The following is a 22,779-nucleotide window of genomic DNA, read 5'->3' as shown; positions in this document are numbered from 1 at the left end:
ACTTAACAATTTGGTATAAATTATGTTTTTTTTTTCTGTGGAGAGGTGATCTCTTTATTGCTTGAACTCATTCTTGCATATAAACTTGTGTTTATATGTATTTTTTAGCATCCATGCATATGGTCAAGCCTGTCTTTGACTTCTTTCACCAGCAGCTTACAGCAGATCACTCTGTTTCCTTTCTTTTTGTTCTACAGACGTAGTTTCACAACATTATTTTTACAGTTTTATCTGTCCACTCTGCTGTTATTTTCTTGTCAAACAAGGATATGTCTCAGTTCTGTTCAACCGATGGATATTATTAATTTTCAGTCCGATATCACAGCGTTATCTGCTTTTGCCAGATGTCTGAGTTTAAGTTTTTACAGAGAACATGAGAAGCGGAGACAAAAAGAAAGCAAGAGAGGCAGAAAGAGAAAGTAGTCTGAAATAGAGGCAGGGTGTTTTATATTTCTCTATCCAGCTGTGAATTAATTCTGACTTCAGTAGAAGCTGCCAGGAGTCCAGACACAGTGTCTGCTCTGGAGCTCCAAGGGAATAAACGAATGATTGGGTCAGGGATTAAGGGATTAATTCATTATCTGTTCAGTTACGGTCACTTCAGAGAGGTCCCTACACTCCGTGCGTGCATGTGTGTGTTGTATATGTGGGTGCACATGGCCCACACATCTCTACAATAACTCACCGCTCCATGGTGCCAACTGTTCATCTTGGCAAAGATAGTAATCTACAGAAAAGCAAGCAAAAGACTGTAAACATCAGAGCTCTGACAGATTGTTCCCATCCGACGGTTTAACGAGCCACCCTGGTGCTATGTTAACCATATTTCAGAGACATTTGCACTTAATTATTGGAATTAAAAAGTGTGCAAATCAGAGTTGACTTTTTCATGAACCCGAGCAGAAGTGAATTAGATGGAGAGCAGCGTGCTTGAAATCCTATTATACTTATGTTCAGTATCACACTTGTGTTCTTTCAGAGACGACCCCCATTCAATGTGGGAAACCAGTTGGGTCCCTGGAAGTCAGTGGTTCCATCCAGTCAGATGAGGAGTACCTGAGCCCTCAAGAGGAGGCGATGGAGCTCGGGGACTCGCCTGCTCCGAGTAAAAGTGTCCACTTCAAAGAGCCTCCAGCGTTTCAGGTAGGAGAATCTCAGAATAAAGGCAAATCAATTTTGTTTTAATCAAATCTGATCTGAACTGACTATCCACCAACGTTGTAGATGTGTAGATGCTTCCCCAAATGTTGTTGTGACCCAAAACAGCAAACTGCTGGCTAAAAGAACTATGGTTATGTATCTTTTCACTCCTCCACAATGCATAACTCCCTTATCACGCCATCATCAAATTGGTTGGAAGGAGCTGATAAGGCCTGCTAACATGCCACAGTGGTGGAGAAACGAATTCCAATCTGAATATGGGCAGTTGAATTTCGGTGGTGAGTTTGAGAGAGAATACTCTCGAACCATAAAAGCCTTTACACTTTACTATGTTGTAATTCTTTAAAAGGTGGCACCATGTGACCAGGGGGTAACTGAGGGCCAAGATGTCGTCATTTCGATGAAAGTCAGAGGGCAGCCCAAACCTATGGTTTACTGGTAAGATCCTTCTCCTGAAAGCTTTATTGCACACAAACCTCGTAGGAGACATCTAAAGCAATTACCTCACCTAGTCAAGGTCACGGACTGTTTCCCTGTCACACGCACACACCGTCCTCTATTAAACACCTGAGCATAAACGACTGTGACAGCCACTTTATACTGACCCAGGTTGAAGGACAGAGTCACAGTAAAGACGGCGGGGCGCTTCGCTATGCGAGAGACAGATGATGGCACCAGTGAAATGAGAATCAGCTCAGCTCAGAGATCGGATGCAGGCCTGTACGTCTGCAAGATCATCAACGAGTACGGAACCAAGCAGGCAGAGTGCAGAGTGGAAGTCAAAGGTGAGTAATGAGGAATTGAATGTGTCTAGTTTAATCATGTTGTAACAGATATCTTGTAATATTCTTAAAAATTGTCATTTTTTATGAGCAGCTGCGGCACAAACAGCGCTGACGATCACCAGGGAGGTGAGAGATGTGGCGGTGAGGGCCGGAGAGTCGGCCATGTTCGAGTGTCACATTACAGGACCCCCAGATGTCGATGTGGACTGGCTGTCCAACGGGAAGCTGATCCAGCCGGCGCTGCTCAACTGCAAGATGCATTTCGATGGCAAGAGGTTGGTTCATGTGGCTGGAAAACATTTTGTAGTGTAAGGAAACCTGGAATGAGGGAAATCCTAAATAATGCGTGCAACTGTCATTCACTGTTTTGCTTTTAGGTGCCGTCTCCTGCTGAATTCAATACATGAGGATGATAGTGGGACATACACTTGCAAGCTGAGCACGGCGAAAGGTGAACTACAGACACTGTTTTCCCAGTTGTTTAATATAATTGTGAAATATGTGATCATATCTCTGTTTTTATTACCTCTAGTCTTGTTTTTTTTGTCTTTTTGTAGTCAAAAATAGTCAAAAATATGTAACTTCCCCTAGATTCCTTGTTTCAAGACAAATATGTTAATATAGGCTGCATCCTTTTCTGCCTTTTGTACCTTTTGTTTTGCAAAACTCTCTCTTCTCTCTAGTACACAACATATTTGGATAATTTACTGACGTTAACTAATATTGATGCCTATAAAAGTTTCCAAAAATCTTTCCATTAAAGCCTGTAATATTTCATTTGCAGAGGAGTTGACCTCAAGTGCAAGCCTGAAGGTCACTCCATCCAAGGAGCCTCTGTTCACCCGCAAACTGGACATCCTGGAGGTCATCGAAGGTCGCACTGCCCGGTTTGACTGCAAGGTGAGCGGATCACCTGCTCCTAAAGTCACCTGGATGCATTTTGGTAAGAATCCAATCTAGTCTTGTGTCTGATATTCAGTGCATGTGTTAATATGCATTGTGTAATTGTTTTTACTCCACATACTTTCAGAGACGCAAGTGGAGGAGAGTGATAATGTTCGCATCCTCAAAGAGGGGGGTCGTCACTCACTTGTCATCAGCCATGTTAGCAGCGACACAGAGGGCTTCTACACAGCAGTCGCTCAAAACGTTTATGGAAAGTCTGAATGCACCGCTGAGCTCTACATGCAAGAACCCCGAGCTGCCATCTCTTCACACATGTGAGAAAAATCATTCATATGGAAAACATCTCTGTGAGCCTTTGTGTCATAGAAAAGGCTTGAAAAGGAAAGCCAAGCTGTTGGTATAAAAGTCAAAGGAGACATTTTTGTTTTCAAGGGCAAAGAGACGTGCTTCAGGGGGAAGGAAATCCTTAAAATGACTGGAAGGGCACACAATAAAAACAATGACAGTAAAGAAGTCAATCTTGCAGTCTAGTTTTACAGAGAACAGATGTTCATAGATAATATTTATCAGTTTTTTTCTTACGTCTTGAAGTGTCTTAGGCGCTGCTCAATGCAGAACTTCATCAGTAAATCAGTATGCCAAAGACAAAGTAATTTTATCAGCATTATTAATACAGCACTTGTCAAAACTATACTGATAAAGTTTCTTTGTAAAACCAACATTACAAAATGCTTCATATAACATGGATAATAAAAAGCAAAATATGGGGGGGAAAGCAACAAAACAGAATATTGGTAAACGATGTCATGAAGACTATAAACCAATATGTGAGATCAGGCATAAAAGGTTAAATTATTGGACAAGGGTAGATAAGGACAGGGTAACTCCTCACTTCTTCTCCTGGACGTCCACTGGCATTAAAAGAGCACCATCATCATCTTTTGTGCCATAAATCAAACCATGCTCATACTTGTCTACAGTAATTCAAATAAAGTCTCAAAATCAATGTGATAATGATTTATTGATGATATAAAGTTACATTACATTAAGCATAAGTGTATTTAACCTCCTCTGTAATCATAATGCTCAGGTTTGTAACCAGTCTCTTTCCTCCAGGGCCAAGTTGGAGAAGATGCCATCCATCCCCGAAGAGCCTGAACTGCTTGAGAGTGAAGTGGAAAAGAGGACGATGCCGGATTTTGTCAAACCTCTGGCTGATGTAGAAGTGATTGAAGGCAAAGAGGTGGTGCTGAAATGCAAGGTGGCAGGCCTGCCCTACCCAACCATCACCTGGTACCACAACGGCAAGCCTATCGAGAGCAGCGAAGAACGCAAAATGACCCAGCGTAAGCAAAGACGCCAATAACAAACGAAGCAAAGGCATTTTTAGGGTTGGAGATGGTAAATAAAATCTTGTGTGTCTGTTCTTCAGACAGGGATGTCCACAATCTGGTCATTCGGAGCGCTTGTCACGCTCATGGGGGCGTCTACAAGGCTGTCATCTCTAACAAAGTGGGCAAAGCAGCCTGCTATGCACATCTATATGTCACAGGTAGGGATGGAGGTGTTAAGTTCGATGCAATAGTTAACAGAATACAAGATTTCCCTCTTAATAGTTATATATTTATGTATTTGAAAACAGATATCGTTCCTGATCCCCCTGATGGCCCCCCAGTGATAGAGACCATTACAGGGAAAACTATAAGCCTCAGCTGGAAGAGACCCAGGAAGTTTGACTCTTCATTTGGTAGGGTCTTTAGTTTTCCAAGATACCTATTTTAACTTGTGGGTTGGATATGGCGTAATTTCTTTAGTGACAATAAAACATTTTTCCTGCAATCTTGAGAAAGGCTTTATGGAAAAGTAGAAATTTCATTTACATAAAAATACTTTGAAGGAAACTCTCTTTATAGCCTTGCAAGTTTGAGTTGTTTAATTGCTTTCGTTTCATCCTGAGGTGTTTAATAAACCCTTTGGGATTTTATATCTCATCAGCACAGATTTGAAAAAACATAAAATCCTTTCTCTCTCCACTTTAAGCACTTGTCTATGTGTTTTATTATTGTGCAGATATTTTAAACTAAATAGTGCATGTGTCTGTAGACACAGGCTCCTTGCTGTATGTGGTTCAGCAGCAGCCTCTCGGCTCTATCCAGTGGTCTGTCGTGGCGTCAAACCTGAAGGAAACCAACTACACTGTCACCTCCCTGTCCAAGGGAGTCCGCTACGCTTTCAGAGTCCTGACGTCCACCGGCAAGACATTAAGCAAACCATCACCTTCCACTGACCTGGTCCAGCTCCTGGACAGAGGTACCAAGGCTAGAGAAGGCTTTGAGTCACTGTACTGGTCCAAAATTCATTTTAAAGTTGTGAAAGTGTCTTTCTAAAATCTTTAACCTGTGTAGGACCCTATCTGAGGAAAGCACCGATCATCATGGACAAACCTGACATTATCTATGTGGTTGAGAACCAATCTGCAAGCATCACCATCACACTAAACCATGTGCATGCAGTTGTCACCTGGAAAAGGTTAGTTCCTCCACCCATAGTAACAAATAAGAGATAAATGTATGATGAAAATCGTGCAGAAGAATTTCAAAAATAATACAGCACTCTGCAGGATGGGGTTGTATACCAGTCAGTGTTGAACTGATGAGTTTTGGGTCTTTGTTTAAACACTAAAGCTGCTTTAGAAGTCATCTCTAAGGAGGCAGATACTTACTGGTTTTCTTCCCATTTTTGGACTCTTCAGGGACTGATTTGTACATTGGGATGCAACCTGTGATCATGGGTGTCCTACCTTTGCAGATAGAAAACTAGCAGGAGTCTGTATTCATAAGACTAGGACTGAGAAGCACCACTGTGCAGTGGTTTTGTGCTTTTTTGACTAAATTAAGGATTTTGACATTTAAGAACCACATGCTCTCTGTGAAGCTCTGCAAATTCTTGGGAGAAAGCTTTCTTGTCTGGTTGTCAGTAAAAAATCATGTTTTACAAATATGCATTGTACATTGAAGTCATTGAAATGAGCCTTAGTATCCTTGATTGTATTTTTTAACTCAGGAATTGTTATTTAGTTTCCAATGCATGTTTAAAAATCAAAATGCCAGTGTTTCTCAAAAGCACCTGAAGGCAATATGATCCTTGTATTACTGTTTACAGCCATAACTGGAATATGTTGCCTCCTGTCTTTTCCAGGAGGGGGGTGGCGTTGGTCAACAAACCAGGTATGTATGACATGAGCATGCCAGATGATGATCAACACACCCTGAAGCTTCAGCGGGTCAGGAGCACGGACGTCGGCCAGTTGGTGGTGACAGCTAGCAACCAGTTTGGCAGCGACCTCTGCACACTTCAGCTTGCCATGGCAGGTTGGTTCAGACAGAGCACTGTGATGATAAATTTAGCTTTTTAGTTTGAATCCAAAGAACTTACTACTTGCCAATGGCAGCAGTAAATGCCAACAGCGGTAAGCCGTTTATAATTTATGTTTAGCTTTTGCTATTTTTGAAGTAGAGGATCGTGAATTTAGAATAACACACTCTAAAAATGACTTAAGTGTTTTGTAATGAAGACTTTCCTTTTTTGTGACTCCTGCCTCCTCATTATTGGGATCAAGGATTTAAGAACATAAAAACATCAGCATCTTCAGGGGTTTTTGCATCTATTTAGACTATTTACCGCATGAAGACAGCAAGTAATTATACCCATTCAGTCTATTATGTTTCACACAGATGTATAAATGTGTAATCCTTTTTCTTTTTAACCTCTTATTCTTCCGTAGTGCCTCCTAAGTTCGAAACCATCATGGAGGATGTGGATGTGCATGTTGGGGAAACATCCTGTCTGGCTGTTGTGGTTGAAGGGAAACCAGACCCAGACATTCTGTGGTATAAGGTACGATGTTTGAGAGCAGAAAAATTAGCATTTACCATATTTTCTTTGGTCATCTAATTAGTGTTGTTTTAAACCATATTAATTGATTGGTCTGTTACAGAATGACGTGCTTCTCTCTGAGAGCAGCTACTTCACATTTGTGTACGATGACCCAGAATATTCGCTTGTGGTCCTCAACGCCCGGCCCGAACACTCCGGTGTTTACACCTGCACTGCAAAGAACCTAGCCGGCTCCAACTCCTGCAAGGCTGAGCTCACAGTTCACACAGGTCTGCAGTCCAATGCAACATCAGCAACAACATATCACACACACAGACTTTGCATGTGGAGAGATTTATCCCAGTTTAAATGATAATTATAATATGATTAGAATCTTTTCATGGCAAATGCTCAATCTGTTCTGCATTGAGAATCATAGAATTTGTATTTTAATTAGAAAAAACGAAGACTTGCTCCAAAAATGGTTTATAAACTGGCTTTTCCTCCATTTTCTGATCAGCATCAGCATTTAGTTTAGATTATATGCATTTGCTAAAGGAGTACATACCAGTATAAACTAGATCATGTTGAAAATTGCACCTCCAAATGTACACCATATGGGTGAGACCACAAAGTGTGTTGAGACTACAATATGAAACCATCTGTCACTATGCTGGCATACATGTATAGCCAAACACACACATGCACACACACCAAATAAATGCCTACACTGGTCCTCCCTGCAGAGCGAAAAGAAGAGGCAGAGCCAATGGAAGATGAGGGAACCATTCTGAGGAAAATGAGGCGTTTGACGGATTACTATGATATCCATAAAGAGATAGGACGGTGAGTATGTATGTGCGGCTGCCTCGCATCCCTTCACTCACAACGAGGACATCTAATAGCGGTTTGAGCGCTGAGGGTCGGGCCGTGGGAGGGAGGGGAAGGCGGGGAGTCGCACCTGAAATGAGAGATGAGTCACCAGCCTGAGTGGAGTGAATGCATTAGCCAACAGATGATTTGTTTTTGTCTTACTTGGTGGAGACAGGCATTTACTGTGAATTGTGGAGCAATCGGAATGGCAGAACGGGCAGACGGGAAAATGTGTTTCCCAACAGTCAGTGTGCTTCGGTTATTAAGCAGAGCGACAAAACTCAGAAATGGAATTCATACACTGAAAACAAACACCACAGAAAAACACACAAAGAGAATTAAAGTTAATCCCCTCTGTCTCTCCATGATTCTCTGGTTGGCACAACCAATTTAAAAAATATATTATTATTATTAAATTGAAGAGAAAAAAGTAAAGTATCCGCACTCAGTTGGTTGAAATTACTAAGTGCGTTGTTGACTCTCCAAGATAATTAAGAGGACTCTCAATTCTCAAACATCCCATCAGCCTTATTATAATCTTTGTATACCACAAAAATCTATAACTGCCCCTTACATTTTGTGCTAATCCTGTTCAGAATAATGCACAGAAATACAGAAATAACATATTAAGTATCCATGATGTAAGAAGACTTATTTGTAGAAGACTGTAATTTGTGATTTCTGCTTGCACCAGATTTAAGGACTTAACACAGAATAAGAACAAACTAAAAGTGTATTAACATACAATAAACAGTTTGCTTGGTGTGTGTTAAACACATGTCATATCTGTGCGTCATGCCTGTCAATGCAGGGGGGCCTACTCCTACGTGAAGAGGGTGACTCAGAAGAAGGGCAAGACCGAGTTCGCCGCCAAGTTCATTTCAGCACGAGGAAAAAGGAAAGCGCTGGCCCTAAGAGAGATGGACCTGCTGTCTGAGCTTGACAATGAGAGGATTCTCTATTTCCATGATGCCTTTGAGAAGAAGAATGTGATGGTGCTCATAACAGAGTTGTATCCTTTCAGTGCAATTTTATTTTTGATAATCGGAGATGTTGCACTTAAAAATGCTGCTTTCTCATAGTTTCTCTTTCAGTGACAAGCATTATCCTTTAACAAAAGAACAAAATATTTTAGCTGTTGTTTCTGAGACTATGCTGTGCAAATTTTCAACAAGCTTGTTTGTAAGTCAAAAAAAAGCACTGCCTTTCTGTTTGAATCTGTTTAATCTGCTTCACTTTGGACCAGAAGTGCACTTCAATGCATCTGGAGGACACTAAAGATTCAAGACATTATTCCTAATGTCTTCTGCAGTCCCCTGGAGGCATGAATGAAGTGCAGCATATCCACATCATTCTCTGTGACTCATCGGCGATGAGTGGAATTAGCAAGAGATAGGATGTGTGGGAGTTTTGCTCATTTATAATTCATTTCTCATGCACCTACCACTTGGACTGTGCAGTCAAGTCACAGCCCTGTGTGTTTTATTTTCCTCAACCGTTGTGTGAAGATGTCATGAGGAGCTGCTGGAGAGAATGGCCAAAAAAACAACAGTCATGGAAGTGGAGGTTCGTGTGCTTTAGCTGACTGCACTGCGCAATCATTATGTAACATGACTTTTAAGTTCATTCCCTTATGTTGCTCCATAGATCCGCTCTAGTGTTCAGCAGGTTTTGGAGGGTCTGCGTTACCTTCACCAGAAAAACATTGCACACCTCGATATAAAGGTATCTAACATATCCCCATTAACCTGTATTAAATTTATGAGATTAAGGTTGTTGTTAACATTGTTATATTCTGATTTTTTTTTCTTTTTTTAAGTAATCTGATGTTGTTTTTGTGTTCATCCCCCTCCAGCCAGAAAATATTTTAATGTCAGGTCCTGGCAGTGACCAGATCCGTATTTGTGACTTTGGCAATGCCATCAAACTGGAGTCATCCGAAGAGCACTACTGCAAATATGGCACTCCAGAATATGTTGCACCAGAGATTGTTAACCAAACTCCTGTCTCCACGGCAACAGACATATGGTGAGCCACCTGTTCTCCACACTGCAGGCAATGCACAGTTATCTGCACCGAAATCAAATCTCAACCTTTTATATGCTTTTAAGTTCCCTAAAATTAACTTCTATTTCCTCTGTCCTGTTCTCCCACAGGCCTATTGGTGTCATCACTTATCTCTGGTATGTAATATATTTTTTATTGTTTCAACTTAATAGAGCTTAATTACTTTAGCACAGAAATCTTCATTAAATTAAAGACCTGTTTTATGTTATATTTTTTTAGCCTGACAGGTGTGTCTCCCTTTGCTGGTGAAAATGACAGAGCCTCTGCATTAAATATTCGGAACTACAATGTGGCGTTTGAGGAGAGCATGTTTTCTGACTTCTGCAAAGAAGCAAAGGGATTTGTCATCAAGCTTTTGGTGGTGGACAGACTGTAAGTATCTGCCTGATCCTGTACTGGAAATATATATGCCATTGTTCCATTTAACTGTGTCTAAATGGCAGCATTCATTCTTCATATGCATATTTTTCTCTCTCCTAGGAGGCCCAGTGCCATTGAGTGCCTTCGTCATCCTTGGTTCAAGGTAGCTACCATTTAAAAAGATAAATCACCCTGCCTGACACTGTTCATTTTCATAGAATTTATATTTATGCCTCCACCAGGTAATCACAGCTCCCCCCTCCTTTTTTGTTTTGCAGTCACCAACAAATAAGAGCATCAGCACAGCAATGCTAAAGCAAGTTTTGTCTAGAAGGCGATGGCAGGTAAGGCACGCACTTTGTATGTGAAAATGAAAGATTGAGATACATAAAGACTTCCAGAGCAGACTCCCATAGAGCAATTAGAGAGCAGAGAGCAGGTTTTACTTAAGATCAATAATCTGTGTAATTGGAGATAAATGAATTATTTGGTCTATTTTAATAAAGATCAACAAGCGCAAGACCCTATTGGTGAAATCAGTTCCTGAAACTGTTTTCACTTGTCAAAAGGAAATTATTTTGAATAATAATTGGTATTTTAACAAAACATTATGCTATAAAATCAAATTCATTTTTCAATTGAGATGAGGGACAAGAAGTTGTCACCAATATTTAGTAGGAGATTATCCCTACAGTTACAACTGCCACCCGTGTTTACCCAGTCATACCAAGCTGGGTTGTGTTAGGCTAACTCACGTCAATCGGTTCACACTGACTTCAAACATGTTTCAGTATGAAATGCATATGAAATAGGGAGAGGAGATAAAGAAAAAAAACTATCTAAACAAATTCATTCACAAACATGTCACTGACACTGTCCTCTATTGGCTTTTTTTTCAGCGTTCCCTTATCAGCTACAAATCCAAGATGGTGATGCGGTCCATCCCAGAACTCCTGAATGACTCATCCAGCCACGTCTCTGTTGCTGTGGCCCGGCATTTGAAAGAAGGCTCCCCACCTCCATCCTCTTCCTCTGACTCCGATGCAGATGTGGATGAGCTGCCCTTCATTCCTATGCCACTGTCCATGGTTTTTTCTGGTTCCAGGGTCTCTCTTAATGAGATCCCAGGGGACGAGGAGGTCACTGTATGGCCCAATGTTGCTGCTGATGGGACAAGTAGAAAGGACAACATGGAGGTTGCAGGTACAAGAGGAGGGGTTAGTGAAAGACTAAAGAATGAAGAGGAAACCGTGAATGAGGAGAAAATGGGAAACACAAAACGAGCTCCCCTTAAAAAAGGATCAAGTGTGGAGTCAGACGAGTCACAGACAAAGGCAAGGAGGGCTACCATGAGGAGAGGCAGCTCTGCTGATTCAGCACTGATTCTCCACATTGACCCAGAAGAGGGAAATGTCAATGAGGATTCAGAAGCAAGTAACAAGAGCCTGAAAAAGGCTGTTTCTATGGAACTACCCAATCGAAGCCCAAGCCCTGGGGTGTCAAAGTTAAGCCAAGAGGATTATGCTCTAAAACTGGAGCTGATGAGACAGCGGCTGCTCAGGGGAGGGAACGTGGACAAGAAGATGAGCGGCCTGCGAGGGCCCTTGTTTGAAACACTCGGCATGGAAGATGAGAGGCGTACAGGGTCTCTTGATCGAAATTTGAGGAGATCCAGAGCGGGGCAATCAACACTCACAAGAGCAGCGTCTTCTGAGAGTCCTGGAGAGGACACGCCAAAGACCAAAGTTTTTCGGAAAAGCGCCTCCTTCACTCAGGAGGATTCTGAGCCCATGCCCCTGCACCGCAGGTTTGGAGCCCCCTTAGAGATCCCATCAGTGAGCAATGGTAGCATAGAAGGGAAGAAGCTTCAGGAGGCAACCTCAATGTCCGCACTAGCAGAACAGACATCACTGGAGTCTACATCTGCCTCACCCACAGAGCGTATTTCCTTTATACTCCCAACACCAGGAAGAGTGGACCAACAGCAAAAGCAGAACAATGTGAAAGAACATGAGGATATGCAAAGCATGAATGAGAAGAACATAGATGGAACAGAGAAAAGGACCAACAGGAAAGTAGAGTCTGAGTCTAGATCACCCTCTGTAATTACTCCTATAATTGTAATAGAGGAGGATGATGATGAAGAAGAAGTGAGGAAAGAAAATCAGGAGTTACGTATTAGTGAGGAGGAAGTGAGGGGAGACAGGAAAACATCTCAAAATAGTAAACCGTCGTCTGCATATGGAAGTGCAATGCAAGGTGTTGCAGTGCCATCTGGGAGGTCTGACCAATCCAAAGATCCTGCCGCTACAGCCAAGCCTAACCGAACGAAGCCCACAGATAGCCCCTCGTTACCTGAACATCCAGCAGTATTTGCTAAAGTAGCAACTGCTGACCGATCTCCTGGTTCTCCATCCACATCATCAAACCCTGATCTCCCTACCATGCCTCGTCAGCCTGTGCTCAGAACAGACATCAAAGACATCGACTCAGAGGAGGTCTTTGAAGCCAGGTTTAAGAAGCGTGAGTCTTCTTTGACCCGTGGTCTCCGAAAACTGACCAGAAACAAATCGGAGGAGAAATCACCTGTACTGAGCCGGAAGATGGTCGAGGGGGGCGAAGAAGTTTACAGGCCGGGGGCAAGGGGAGCACCTCTTGAAATGGTATCCAAAGGACTACAAGAGAAATCCAAATCTGTTCAAGACTTGAGGGGAGAAGCAGAAAAGGAGAGGGGCCTGGGAATTATTGGGAGATTGTCCATGCGGACCAAGAGATCAACATCAGTTGACAAAAAGGGGGAGAAACCAAAGGAGGAAAAGAAGCAGGATGTGCAGAAAACTGCAGGAAGCAAGAGGGTTTCTTGGGCTATAGGTCGCAGTAAGTCTCTGGATACAAAGGAGCTGAGCAGTGCTGGGGCAGAGAGGCAGTTGGATGAGAGAGAGCAAAAGAAAGACGAGGAATCATCTGTTTCTGCTATGAGGCGCAAGTTTGAGTCCAAAGTGGCAGGAATCACTGCCAAAATTAGGACCCAGTCAGAAGAGAGGAAGGATAAAGACGCTGAGGGAAGTCAGAAAGAGCTGGTGCAAAAGGATTTGAAGAAGGTCACAGATTCCCCCGTCTTGGCAATGCGACAGAAATTTGAAGACAAAGTGGCAGGAATATCCACAAAAATCCGCAGTCAGTCTGAGGAGAGAAAAGGGGAAGCAGAGGAAAAGAGGACGCCACTGTTTACTCGCCATCGTCATTCTCACTCAGAAGGGCGTGGACTTAAAGGAATGGGCATCCCCGAGAATCAGCTCGCGAAGCAGACAGGTGCTGGTGCATCTAAGGAATCAATTGAATCCACTTCTAGCATGCATTCCGAAAAAGCCTCAGAGAGCGACAGGCGATCGCGATGGGACAGGTGGGGTTTGACAAGGGGCAAGAAAGACAAAACTCCCTCCCAGCCCGACCTCCCTTCATCCGTCCCCAAAGAGGAGGGTCTGTCAAACTCTCAGAAGTTTATCCGCTCTGCTTCGGACTTTGCCCCCGTGTTCCACATCAAACTGAAAGACCACATCCTACTGGAGGGAGATCCGGTCACTCTTAGCTGCCTCCCAGCTGGCAGTCCACATCCAGAAATGTCATGGATGAAAGGTGTCTTACTTACTTAATTCTATCAATCTTACAATATAAAAACAATGTTCCTGTGTCAAATAAGAGGTTTCCCTTAACATATTGAGTTCTTCTGTTCAGTTGCTTATTTTTTGGGGTATTACAGATCGAAAACCACTGGAGGTGGACGACAGAATCAACCTGATCTCCCATCCAGACGGCAGGCAGCTTCTTAGGATCTTAAAGTCCAGCCGGAAGGACGCTGGAGTTTATGAATGTGTAGCTACCAACCCCATAGCTACCATCACCACCTCCTGTACACTGTCTATAGCTTGTAAGTAGCTTGTTCACCTCGTAATCAATCAAAAAGTGTGGTATTGTAGTTAATTTATTATTTTATAGAATGAGGAAAATGTGAATTTATTCAAGGAAATCTGCAAAATACAACATGGAGGAACCACTGCTCCTTCGCTATTCATGAACATACAGTGATTATCTTCATAATGTGATTTATCAGTTGAGGATTTTACATAATTGAATTTTAATAGGACTGAGAATGGTATGAATATTAAAACAATTCAAATGAATATTAATGTCAGCAGATTAACTTAATGGATTTTTGTATTTTCTCATATTCATTACGGCACAGGAGTAAATTATGTTGTGCTTTTGAAATCAGCTGCGACAGGTTATATTCATGCCTTTGCACAAATTGTACATAATGAGAATAACAATGTTTAGATAACTACTAACACTGCTCACAAATGCAACACAAATAATGAGACTTTTTGGGCTGCAGTGGAAATATATTCCTAATATGTCGAATACAATCCATTGCATTACTCATGGCTTTGGACATTCGTTGTCTTCGTCGGGTTACTTATCTCAACCACTGATGCTATTTGTCTCCCCTTGGCATTTAATCAGCAGTGTAAAAATACTCAGACAGCTTATCTCGCCTGAAGCAGTGGCTCCATTGTTCATGCTCCAACTTAATGGGAAATACATTGTGAAATTAAGGAATGGTGCTATTTGTGTCAAAGCTCAAACCATCATCTGGATCATTTTCTACTCTGGGTTCAAGAAAATGAACATCTAGCGTGTCCTTATTTGGCATCTTGACTCATAACAAGCTCATATTGTAACATTATAACCTAAATAAATGAAAATATTGCATCACTGAATGCTATAACATCACAGTAATGTAAATTATGCCTAGAATTCAAGCTATTATAACACAGACTGTCTGAGGAGTCTTCCCCATTTAATGTTTCACATGTTGCAAAGGCAGTAAACATTAGCAGCAATAAACAGACCGAGAGAGAACCCTACCTATAGAAACTCAAACATCATAAAGATGACTTACGATAAAATAAAAAGGCAATATATTATATGATTGACACTTGACCTCTTAAATGAGGAAGAAGAAACTTAAATATGCGATTGCACCTTCAGTGAAGACTTGTATTTTACACACACACCCAGTGGTAAAACTGTGCAGACATACTAATAAAACCACAAAAAAACTGAAAACACTCTTGTAATCACACTTGTAAAACCCATGCACGCTCTACAGTGAAACTACACACTTATACACCCTCACAAAGCAGTTAAAACCCTGCACGTACACATGAGAAACCCTCAGGAAAAAAACCCACAGAAATATAATTTTTATTCAGCTTTGGTTCACTTGGCACGAATGCTCTTTTTCAGCACATCTGTCCTGTACCACCACAGACTTGCCAATTGCTTAAAAGCTTCACTGGAAACTGTTATTATATGCTGCTATTATTAATACCTCAATACCTCATGGCTTTTCATTTATCCTTTTCCATAATTGCTAAAGGTGTTCCAAAAAGGCCAGGGACCCCTGAAGTCCCTCAGACTTATAACAACACAGCCCTAGTGCTCTGGAAGCCAGCAGACACTAAGCCTCCATGCAGCTACACCCTGGAAAGAAAGACAGAGGGTGAGTGAATACTGACATTTAACAAACCACTCATTACTATTTTTTGTTCATCATTCAGCAGCATTCAGCTCATCCAAAGAAATATCCTCTTTTTTTATTTAAAATGAGTTGTATGCCTTGCTCTGTAAGTCGTTTTGATGGTTTTAAAACTACATTCCCACTGTGCACTAGTGTCAGTATGATGTGTTGCATGAGGAAAATTTAAAATAAACTCAAAGATTTAAGCTCCTAGGAGGTAGCAGTGTTTGAAAAGTGTAGTTAAAGTTTGTCTTAGTGTGTGAAGAGAGATGAATGCCACAGGGAAGTAAAGTTCCCAAATCCATAGACACCACTTAGACAGAGAAAATGAGTCAGTCCATGAGGGAATAGTGACTGTACCAGTGCCACTGTCAAACCTTTTGTCGTTATACAGGATGAATCATCATTATCTCATAATGCGGTGGATGAAAATGTAGTCACACAAATCTAAGTGTGAATATTTATTTAACTTTTTGGCTCTTGGCGTGTATCGCCTTCTCGCCTCATTCCAAATTTAATCTTTGCCAGTCAGCACTGATGTAAGTCCACACTCACAGAGTAATCTGCTGCACCTATATAGAGAATAAGATACTCTGATAGTTCACTTTTCAGGAGGCAAACTGAGCATTAACTTGTTTGTATATACATGACATTCTTATACTGAATAGCATTAAAGGAATCAGTGTTTATCCATATGCATGTCTAGATTATTACCAGTTTATCAGTTTGACAACGTCGCCATCTGGTGTTCAATATATGAACTACAACACTTAATTTACCTTTTAAAGAGCACAGACAAGGGGTTTATTTTCTGACTTACATTACATATGTTATGATATTTTCCCTTAAGAATCATCATTCTCTCCGTAATAATTTCACTAAACATTGAAACACCTAACATGCATACTTAAATATATATAAATATTGTATAACTTCAAAGACTATCCATAAAGATCACGGTAACATCGAATAATCACACTCTTCTCTTTCCAATCTGCTCTTCAGGAGATTCTAACTGGATGACAGTAGCAACTGGAGTGGTCGACTGCTACTACAATGTCACTGACCTGCCACCAGGTAGCACCTTTAGGTTCCGCGTCTCCTGCGTCAACAAGGCAGGACAGGGGCCGTACAGCAACTGCTCTGCTCCAGTCAGACTGGACCCAACAGGTACTTCATACACTATCAAAGACTGAACATGCAGTAGATGAGTGACATGTATCAGGATGTAAATGATTGCATGTACAGTAGCTTATGAAAATATTTGATTGTACAGGATTTGAAGCTTCCTTTAGACTAATAGAGAGTTATTGAAATGCTTATAATTGTTGAAGAGCACCTCAGAGTGATTTTGAGTTGGTTTCCAACTTTTTCCCCCTAAAATGAAGCAATGCCTTCTTGTGACCCATTAACACCTGTTCCCATATGTCTCTGGATTATGACTAGGACAACAAAAAAGTGATCTTGATCCTGGTTTTATTTAAAGAAAGAAGAAACATTAGACAAATGTCTGAAAAACCACTGTTGTAGATAATATACTATATAAACATACATGTCATCAGTTCTTTGCTTTTCTCAGAAGAAGTTCATTTAAAACTGTGTATGAGCGACATTTTGATTGATTTAGTTAACCCTCTTGAAATTGCATTAAATACACACATTACTAAGCTTTTTTTCAAAGTAAAAAGCAAAAACAAGGTGTGAAAGCAATAATGAAATGCTTAAAAGCAGGTATATGTAAAATTTCTAAAATTTCTAAAGGATTTGGTTGCACTTCATCTATTAGTCTAAATGTTTTGTTTTGTTGTTTTTTCCACAGCTGGAGGAACTTCACCCACCGTGGCTGTAGTAAAAACAGCCCCAACCCCTGAACCAGTGGTCACCTCCTCAAAGACCTTCCCTCCTCACAAACCAATCCAAAACAACGCTCCCAGGATACCTGTTTCCACCATCACCACCACCACCTCTCCAAAAGTAACTTCACCTGTTACTTTCCCTCATCCAGCTGCTTCACCATCGTCCTCTGTGCCTTCCAGCCCTGCAGCAAACCCTTCAACGCCATTTGCAGGTGCAACAACTGAGGAGGCTCAAAAACCAAGCTCCAGTCTTCCCTCTTCACCCACAGTCAAAGCGGCACCACCCCCTGTCATGCCAAAACCCCTGAGTCCAGTGAACGTGGTGTCGCCTATGACCCAGACCCCACTGATATCAACACCAACCGCTCTTGTAACCCCGCCTTCAACCCCCACCAAACCAGCAGTGGCCTCGGTGCCCACTTATGTCCCCACCATCACTGCCACTGCTCGTGTGGCCCCGACTCCCATCTCCTTTTCCCCTCAAGTGCTCCAGACATCCAGCCTGAGTCCCATCGGTGGGACCAGTACCCCTGCCAGGGGAACCCCATCCGGACGCGCTACACCCTCCACTGCTCTACGCCAAGGGATTCCACAGAAACCCTACACCTTCCTAGATGAGAAAGCCAGGTGAGCTAGATACTGACCTTTTTATGCAAACAGAATAGTCATAAATCATAGAAAATATCTGGGTTAAACCCGTGTTTCAGGGGGAAATTAGCCTTTTAATCAAAAAGTCATTGGCTTAAATCGCAATATGATGGCAGCTCCTCCCTGAACATGACAAGTAAATGCTTTTGTAATATTTCTGTTTCAGATTAGATCCATACATGTATAGTTTGAGAGTATATCACAAGATCTGCTTGTGCCAAATTGTAAAACCTGCGATGAAAGCAGCCTAAATGAGCTTCTGATTTACTTTAAAGAAGTTGATTTATCTGGCTTTTAGTGGAGACTTTTATTTTCAGCTGTTTCAGAGGGTTTCCATCCTCCTTAAAGGTCTCCAGTTAGAAAATATTTTATTATCAACTGCCATCAAAAACTAATAATTAGTGGTCAACCTTTAATTCAGAATCATTATTGGCGAAGTATGTTTACATATAAAAGTAATTTGACTTCAGCTCAGTGGTTCTCATTGTGCTTACAAACAGTCTTCAGAAAGTTGCACAAAAGTGCCTAAGTAGAGCTGAAATCGTTTCTGTGAGCTGTAAACAGGATACAAATAGTGCAAAAGTGTGAAGAGTGTTGAGATAAATGATGATAAAAAAGGTGACATGTTACTGCATATACAGCCTGTTCAAAGAGTTGCCTTTCAAATGAGACCACAGTTATGCCTGGTAAGACATTAACTGTTCATAGTTGTAACATGAGGGGGAAGAAACTGTTCTGGTCTCTGGTGGTTTTGGTTTACAGTGTTCTGTAGTCCCTACCAGAAGTTGGAACAGGTTGTGTCCAGGGTGTGAGGGGGCTACAGTAGTTCACAATGATCGATCACAGTGATCACAGACTGGAGTTCAGGGTATACAGTTCTCTCATTGAGGCAGCATTGTGTTGGACTATTGTGAGAAGATGAATCTTCTTTATCTCCTGCTTTTGTTGTTCAGTAATAATCTCATATGATCCATTGCCAGGGGTCGTTTTGGAGTCATCCGGGAGTGCAGAGAGAACGCGACAGGCAAAATCTACATTGCAAAGATCGTTCCCTACAGCCAGGAGACCAAGCAGGAAGTCCTGAAGGAGTATGAGATCCTGAAAACTCTTCACAATGAAAAGGTCATGGCTCTGCACGAAGCCTACGTCACACCGCGCTACCTGGTGCTGGTGGCAGGGTACTGCACTGGCAAAGAGCTGCTGTACAGCCTCATAGACAGGTAGAGTGGTCGATATGTCACCTCATACTGAGATACACAAACTCAGACTGTCATTGATGGGGGGAAAAGCACGCAAGAAAAGGTTTTTCTTCACACAATAGATACAGAGATTTAACTTTAAAAACTTGCATTATAATGATAAAACCAGATCAAATGTTAATTCAGATGTTTTAATTACACTCTGTAACATTTGAATGTTAAATATCCATATAAAATGACTAAAAACACTTGAGATGTCAATTAAAAAACAGTTTTTTGCTAACGCTAGGTTCCGTTACTCTGAGGACGACGTGGTGGGTTACTTGGTCCAGATCCTTCAGGGAGTCGAGTACATCCACAACCGCCGTGTCCTCCACCTGGACCTCAAGCCCGAAAACATCATGGTGACCAACCTCAATGCCATCAAGATCGTGGACTTTGGGAGCGCTCAGAGCTTCAACCCTCTCAGCCTCAAACACCAGGACATAGGAGCAGGAACACTGGAGTATATGGGTGAGGAAGTTATATCCAATATGACTTATTTAACTTTTTTTGAACATCTACTGGTCATGCTGATCTCAAATTTTTTCCTCCTGACAAATATGATTCCAGCTCCTGAGATGGTGAAAGGTGAAGTAGTGGGTCCTCCTGCAGATATTTGGACTATTGGAGTTGTCACCTACATCATGTGAGTGAAATGCTCTCTCGTAATTCCCCAAATGAATTTAGATAAAAAATGCTTTTAAGGAAAGACATGATAAATGACTCCAAAGTTTTAATGTTTTCTTAGTTAAGGGTTCAATCAAATAAGAAAGTACTTCAATAAATAACTAATCCTTGTGAATATGTAATTTTGGAAATAATATCTCAAACTCTAGGCTTAGTGGTCAGCTGCCCTTTGAAGATAAAGACCCTCAACGTGTCGAGTCCAAGATCCTGATGGCAAAGTTTGACCCGACAAAACTGTACCCAAATGTGTCCCAAAGTGCCTCCTCCTTTGTAAAGAAGATGCTGAGCAGTTACCCTTGGTGAGTGCCAACACGAGCTTATTTACAGCTGACACCTTTAGTAGACTTCTTTTAAAAAAGAAAACCTATAAAATGTTAATGGTTGTGTTTTGCTGACACTGGCTTTACTTGTCCTCAGAACCACCGCTGTGTGTGTAAAAATGGTCATAATAATTTCTCATCAACCATTAATTTTCCTCTGATTCCTCATTAAAAGCCAGTTTGTAGAAAAGCATTGACTTCCTTTTGCCACAAACTGAGCTTGTGGTAAAGTCATTCACAGATGCATGTTTGGGGTTAAATAAACCTAAAAGAGGTCTGACTCTCTGTTAGACCTATTATTAATAGTATTCTCCACACCAATCACAGATATAGATTATATTAAAAGTAATGTACCATTAACTGAAACATGAAATCTGTTCAAAATCATGTCATAAGCAATTCTCATAAAGGAAAGGTAATAAAGATGATTAAAAAAAAAAGTTAAGTGTGTCTTTTGGGGTTTTAAAGATGACCCGGGACCCCAAACAGAACATTAGGGGTAATGCAGGTTTGTGTGTCATTTCAGGGCCCGTCCGAATACACGAGACTGCTTCATGCAAGCCTGGCTGCAGGACTCCTACCTGATGAAGCTGAGGAGGCAGACTCTCACCTTCACCACCAGCCGACTCAAAGAGTTCCTGGTGGAACAACAGTGCCGTCGCACCGACGACGCCACCAAGCACAAGGTGATGCTGCGCACCTACCAGAGCTCACCCCAGTCCCCGACGTCTGGGACTGCACGGCATGTTCCCAGCCCAAAGTGAAATAAACGGGGACAGTGTTTGTCTAAGTTTGACATGCAGCACCAGACACAGGTTTGAAGAGTTGGATCTGCCCAAAATGATGCAAAACTACTTTTTTATTTTGCATCGTAAAGCTGTAACTCCTCTGTGAGACTCTCCTGTGTCTGAAAATGTCAGCCTGCCAAGTTAGGCGCAAGGATGGCGGGCAGCTGGATAGCTGAAATATCCAAAGAAAAGACAGGAGTCCATGTGATATTTTTGGAGATTTCAACATTCAATACTAATGGGATTCTGAGATGAAACAAAAACATGAAGAAAGAGAAGCAGACCGCAGTGACATGTTGAAGGAGTTCAGAACTGCTCGTTAATCCGCTGAGAGGACACAGGATGTTCTATGGTTTTCTTTGAGTGCACAATTTCTCAGTTACATTCAGTCACATTGTGAATTCTGAAGTTGCACATTAATATTTGGTTTAGATAACTCTGCACGATCAGCCTGGAACATGTATATCATTAGCATTTCTACAGCACAGCCTTGTTTATGTCACTAAATTTAGCAGTAAACAACTCATGTGAATGTACCATAATTTAAGCTGCTAATTTATTTTTGCATTTACTTACACATTTTAAAACTCAAAACCAAAAATATCTTTTTTTTTTTTTTTTCTTGAAATTGTTTACTTTTTCTTGTTAATTTATTTGCATGTGTGTGTGCGGGCGAGCGTTTTTGATTCACTTTTCGAATTAGTATTGAGGCAAAAAAAAAAAAAAAAGCGTGTCGTTGTGATTGGTGTTTAAATTCACACAGTACAACTGAACTATTTTAGGGTGAGCTAGGAATTTGTGAACTTATTGTTCTGTGGTTACATCTGAAATTTACTGTAATACAACTATGAAAAGCAGTCAGTAATGTAGATAACATTTTACTTGGAAAAGTCATACACACTGGTAAATTACAGTACTGTGGTTTTTCAGTATTACCCATTGGTCAAATCACGGTTACCCAGTTAGTGCCTAAATCGGATTAATATCCAAAATATTTATCTTGTAAATGTGTCTCCATTGGTACTAATTCACGATTTATTATTTGAACAAAGCAAAAATTTGACTACAATATTTGGACTTTACAAGAACAGACAGATACGTATAGATTCTTACATACATGCAAACATTTATACATGCATACATACAGTACATGCAGTCCTTGTAATAATAGAATGTCTTGTGTATTGCTCTATGACAGTGTTCCTTTTTGTATGAATTTGGATGGTTGAAGATTTGTAAATGTACCAATTTGCGGTGTTTATATGTGGAAAAAGTTGAACATGTTTTTATGAGATAGTATGTAATAAACTATTGATACAATTGGGACTTTTTTTTTTCTTTTTCTGAGCAGGATTTAATATTGCACTTAGCTTCTACATCTTTCCCCTGAATGCCTGAGTACTTGGAGAACAGAAACAGTTTAACAGCAGTTGCACCAAATAATGGTGCCAACTATGTCTGAATATGTGAGTCTCACCCCTAACATACTACTCTAACCATTTCAGTATGTTAAGACCAAAAAAACTGCCTGATTTTTGAGTTTGGTATTGAACAGTTTAACTCTGAAGTACAGGTGCAATCAATAACAATAATAGTCTCATCTCATTCAGGTCTGCCAGTTCCACAGTGC

The 22,779-nt window shown here is 41.1% G+C and overlaps 1 protein-coding gene across 2 annotated transcripts in view; it reads left to right on the top strand.

Moving 5' to 3' along the window:
* The window catches only part of LOC137177319 (striated muscle preferentially expressed protein kinase-like), a 55,397-nt gene extending 32,928 nt beyond the window's left edge, over positions 1 to 22,469 (top strand). For both annotated transcript variants that reach the window (XM_067583500.1, XM_067583501.1), the window contains 34 exons: positions 980 to 1,143; positions 1,511 to 1,599; positions 1,771 to 1,946; positions 2,038 to 2,221; positions 2,324 to 2,397; positions 2,731 to 2,889; positions 2,977 to 3,166; positions 3,969 to 4,198; positions 4,285 to 4,404; positions 4,495 to 4,599; positions 4,956 to 5,162; positions 5,258 to 5,381; positions 6,051 to 6,223; positions 6,637 to 6,749; positions 6,850 to 7,018; positions 7,475 to 7,574; positions 8,413 to 8,613; positions 9,110 to 9,167; positions 9,249 to 9,326; positions 9,457 to 9,629; positions 9,758 to 9,784; positions 9,888 to 10,040; positions 10,149 to 10,191; positions 10,307 to 10,372; positions 10,928 to 13,664; positions 13,789 to 13,956; positions 15,469 to 15,591; positions 16,615 to 16,779; positions 17,429 to 18,092; positions 19,094 to 19,333; positions 19,602 to 19,825; positions 19,925 to 20,000; positions 20,191 to 20,340; positions 20,888 to 22,469. In XM_067583500.1, coding sequence (XP_067439601.1) covers positions 980 to 1,143; positions 1,511 to 1,599; positions 1,771 to 1,946; positions 2,038 to 2,221; positions 2,324 to 2,397; positions 2,731 to 2,889; positions 2,977 to 3,166; positions 3,969 to 4,198; positions 4,285 to 4,404; positions 4,495 to 4,599; positions 4,956 to 5,162; positions 5,258 to 5,381; positions 6,051 to 6,223; positions 6,637 to 6,749; positions 6,850 to 7,018; positions 7,475 to 7,574; positions 8,413 to 8,613; positions 9,110 to 9,167; positions 9,249 to 9,326; positions 9,457 to 9,629; positions 9,758 to 9,784; positions 9,888 to 10,040; positions 10,149 to 10,191; positions 10,307 to 10,372; positions 10,928 to 13,664; positions 13,789 to 13,956; positions 15,469 to 15,591; positions 16,615 to 16,779; positions 17,429 to 18,092; positions 19,094 to 19,333; positions 19,602 to 19,825; positions 19,925 to 20,000; positions 20,191 to 20,340; positions 20,888 to 21,125 — 7,961 coding nt within the window. In that variant the 3' untranslated portion in view covers positions 21,126 to 22,469. The remainder of the gene's footprint in view (positions 1 to 979; positions 1,144 to 1,510; positions 1,600 to 1,770; positions 1,947 to 2,037; positions 2,222 to 2,323; positions 2,398 to 2,730; positions 2,890 to 2,976; positions 3,167 to 3,968; positions 4,199 to 4,284; positions 4,405 to 4,494; positions 4,600 to 4,955; positions 5,163 to 5,257; positions 5,382 to 6,050; positions 6,224 to 6,636; positions 6,750 to 6,849; positions 7,019 to 7,474; positions 7,575 to 8,412; positions 8,614 to 9,109; positions 9,168 to 9,248; positions 9,327 to 9,456; positions 9,630 to 9,757; positions 9,785 to 9,887; positions 10,041 to 10,148; positions 10,192 to 10,306; positions 10,373 to 10,927; positions 13,665 to 13,788; positions 13,957 to 15,468; positions 15,592 to 16,614; positions 16,780 to 17,428; positions 18,093 to 19,093; positions 19,334 to 19,601; positions 19,826 to 19,924; positions 20,001 to 20,190; positions 20,341 to 20,887) is intronic.
* Positions 22,470 to 22,779: the final 310 nt, after the last annotated feature.

This window comes from Thunnus thynnus, chromosome 24 (genome assembly GCF_963924715.1).
Source record: "Thunnus thynnus chromosome 24, fThuThy2.1, whole genome shotgun sequence".
Taxonomy (NCBI): domain Eukaryota; kingdom Metazoa; phylum Chordata; class Actinopteri; order Scombriformes; family Scombridae; genus Thunnus; species Thunnus thynnus.
The sequence above is the reverse complement of the archived record's forward strand: the minus strand, read 5'-3'. Positions and strand labels throughout refer to the sequence as shown.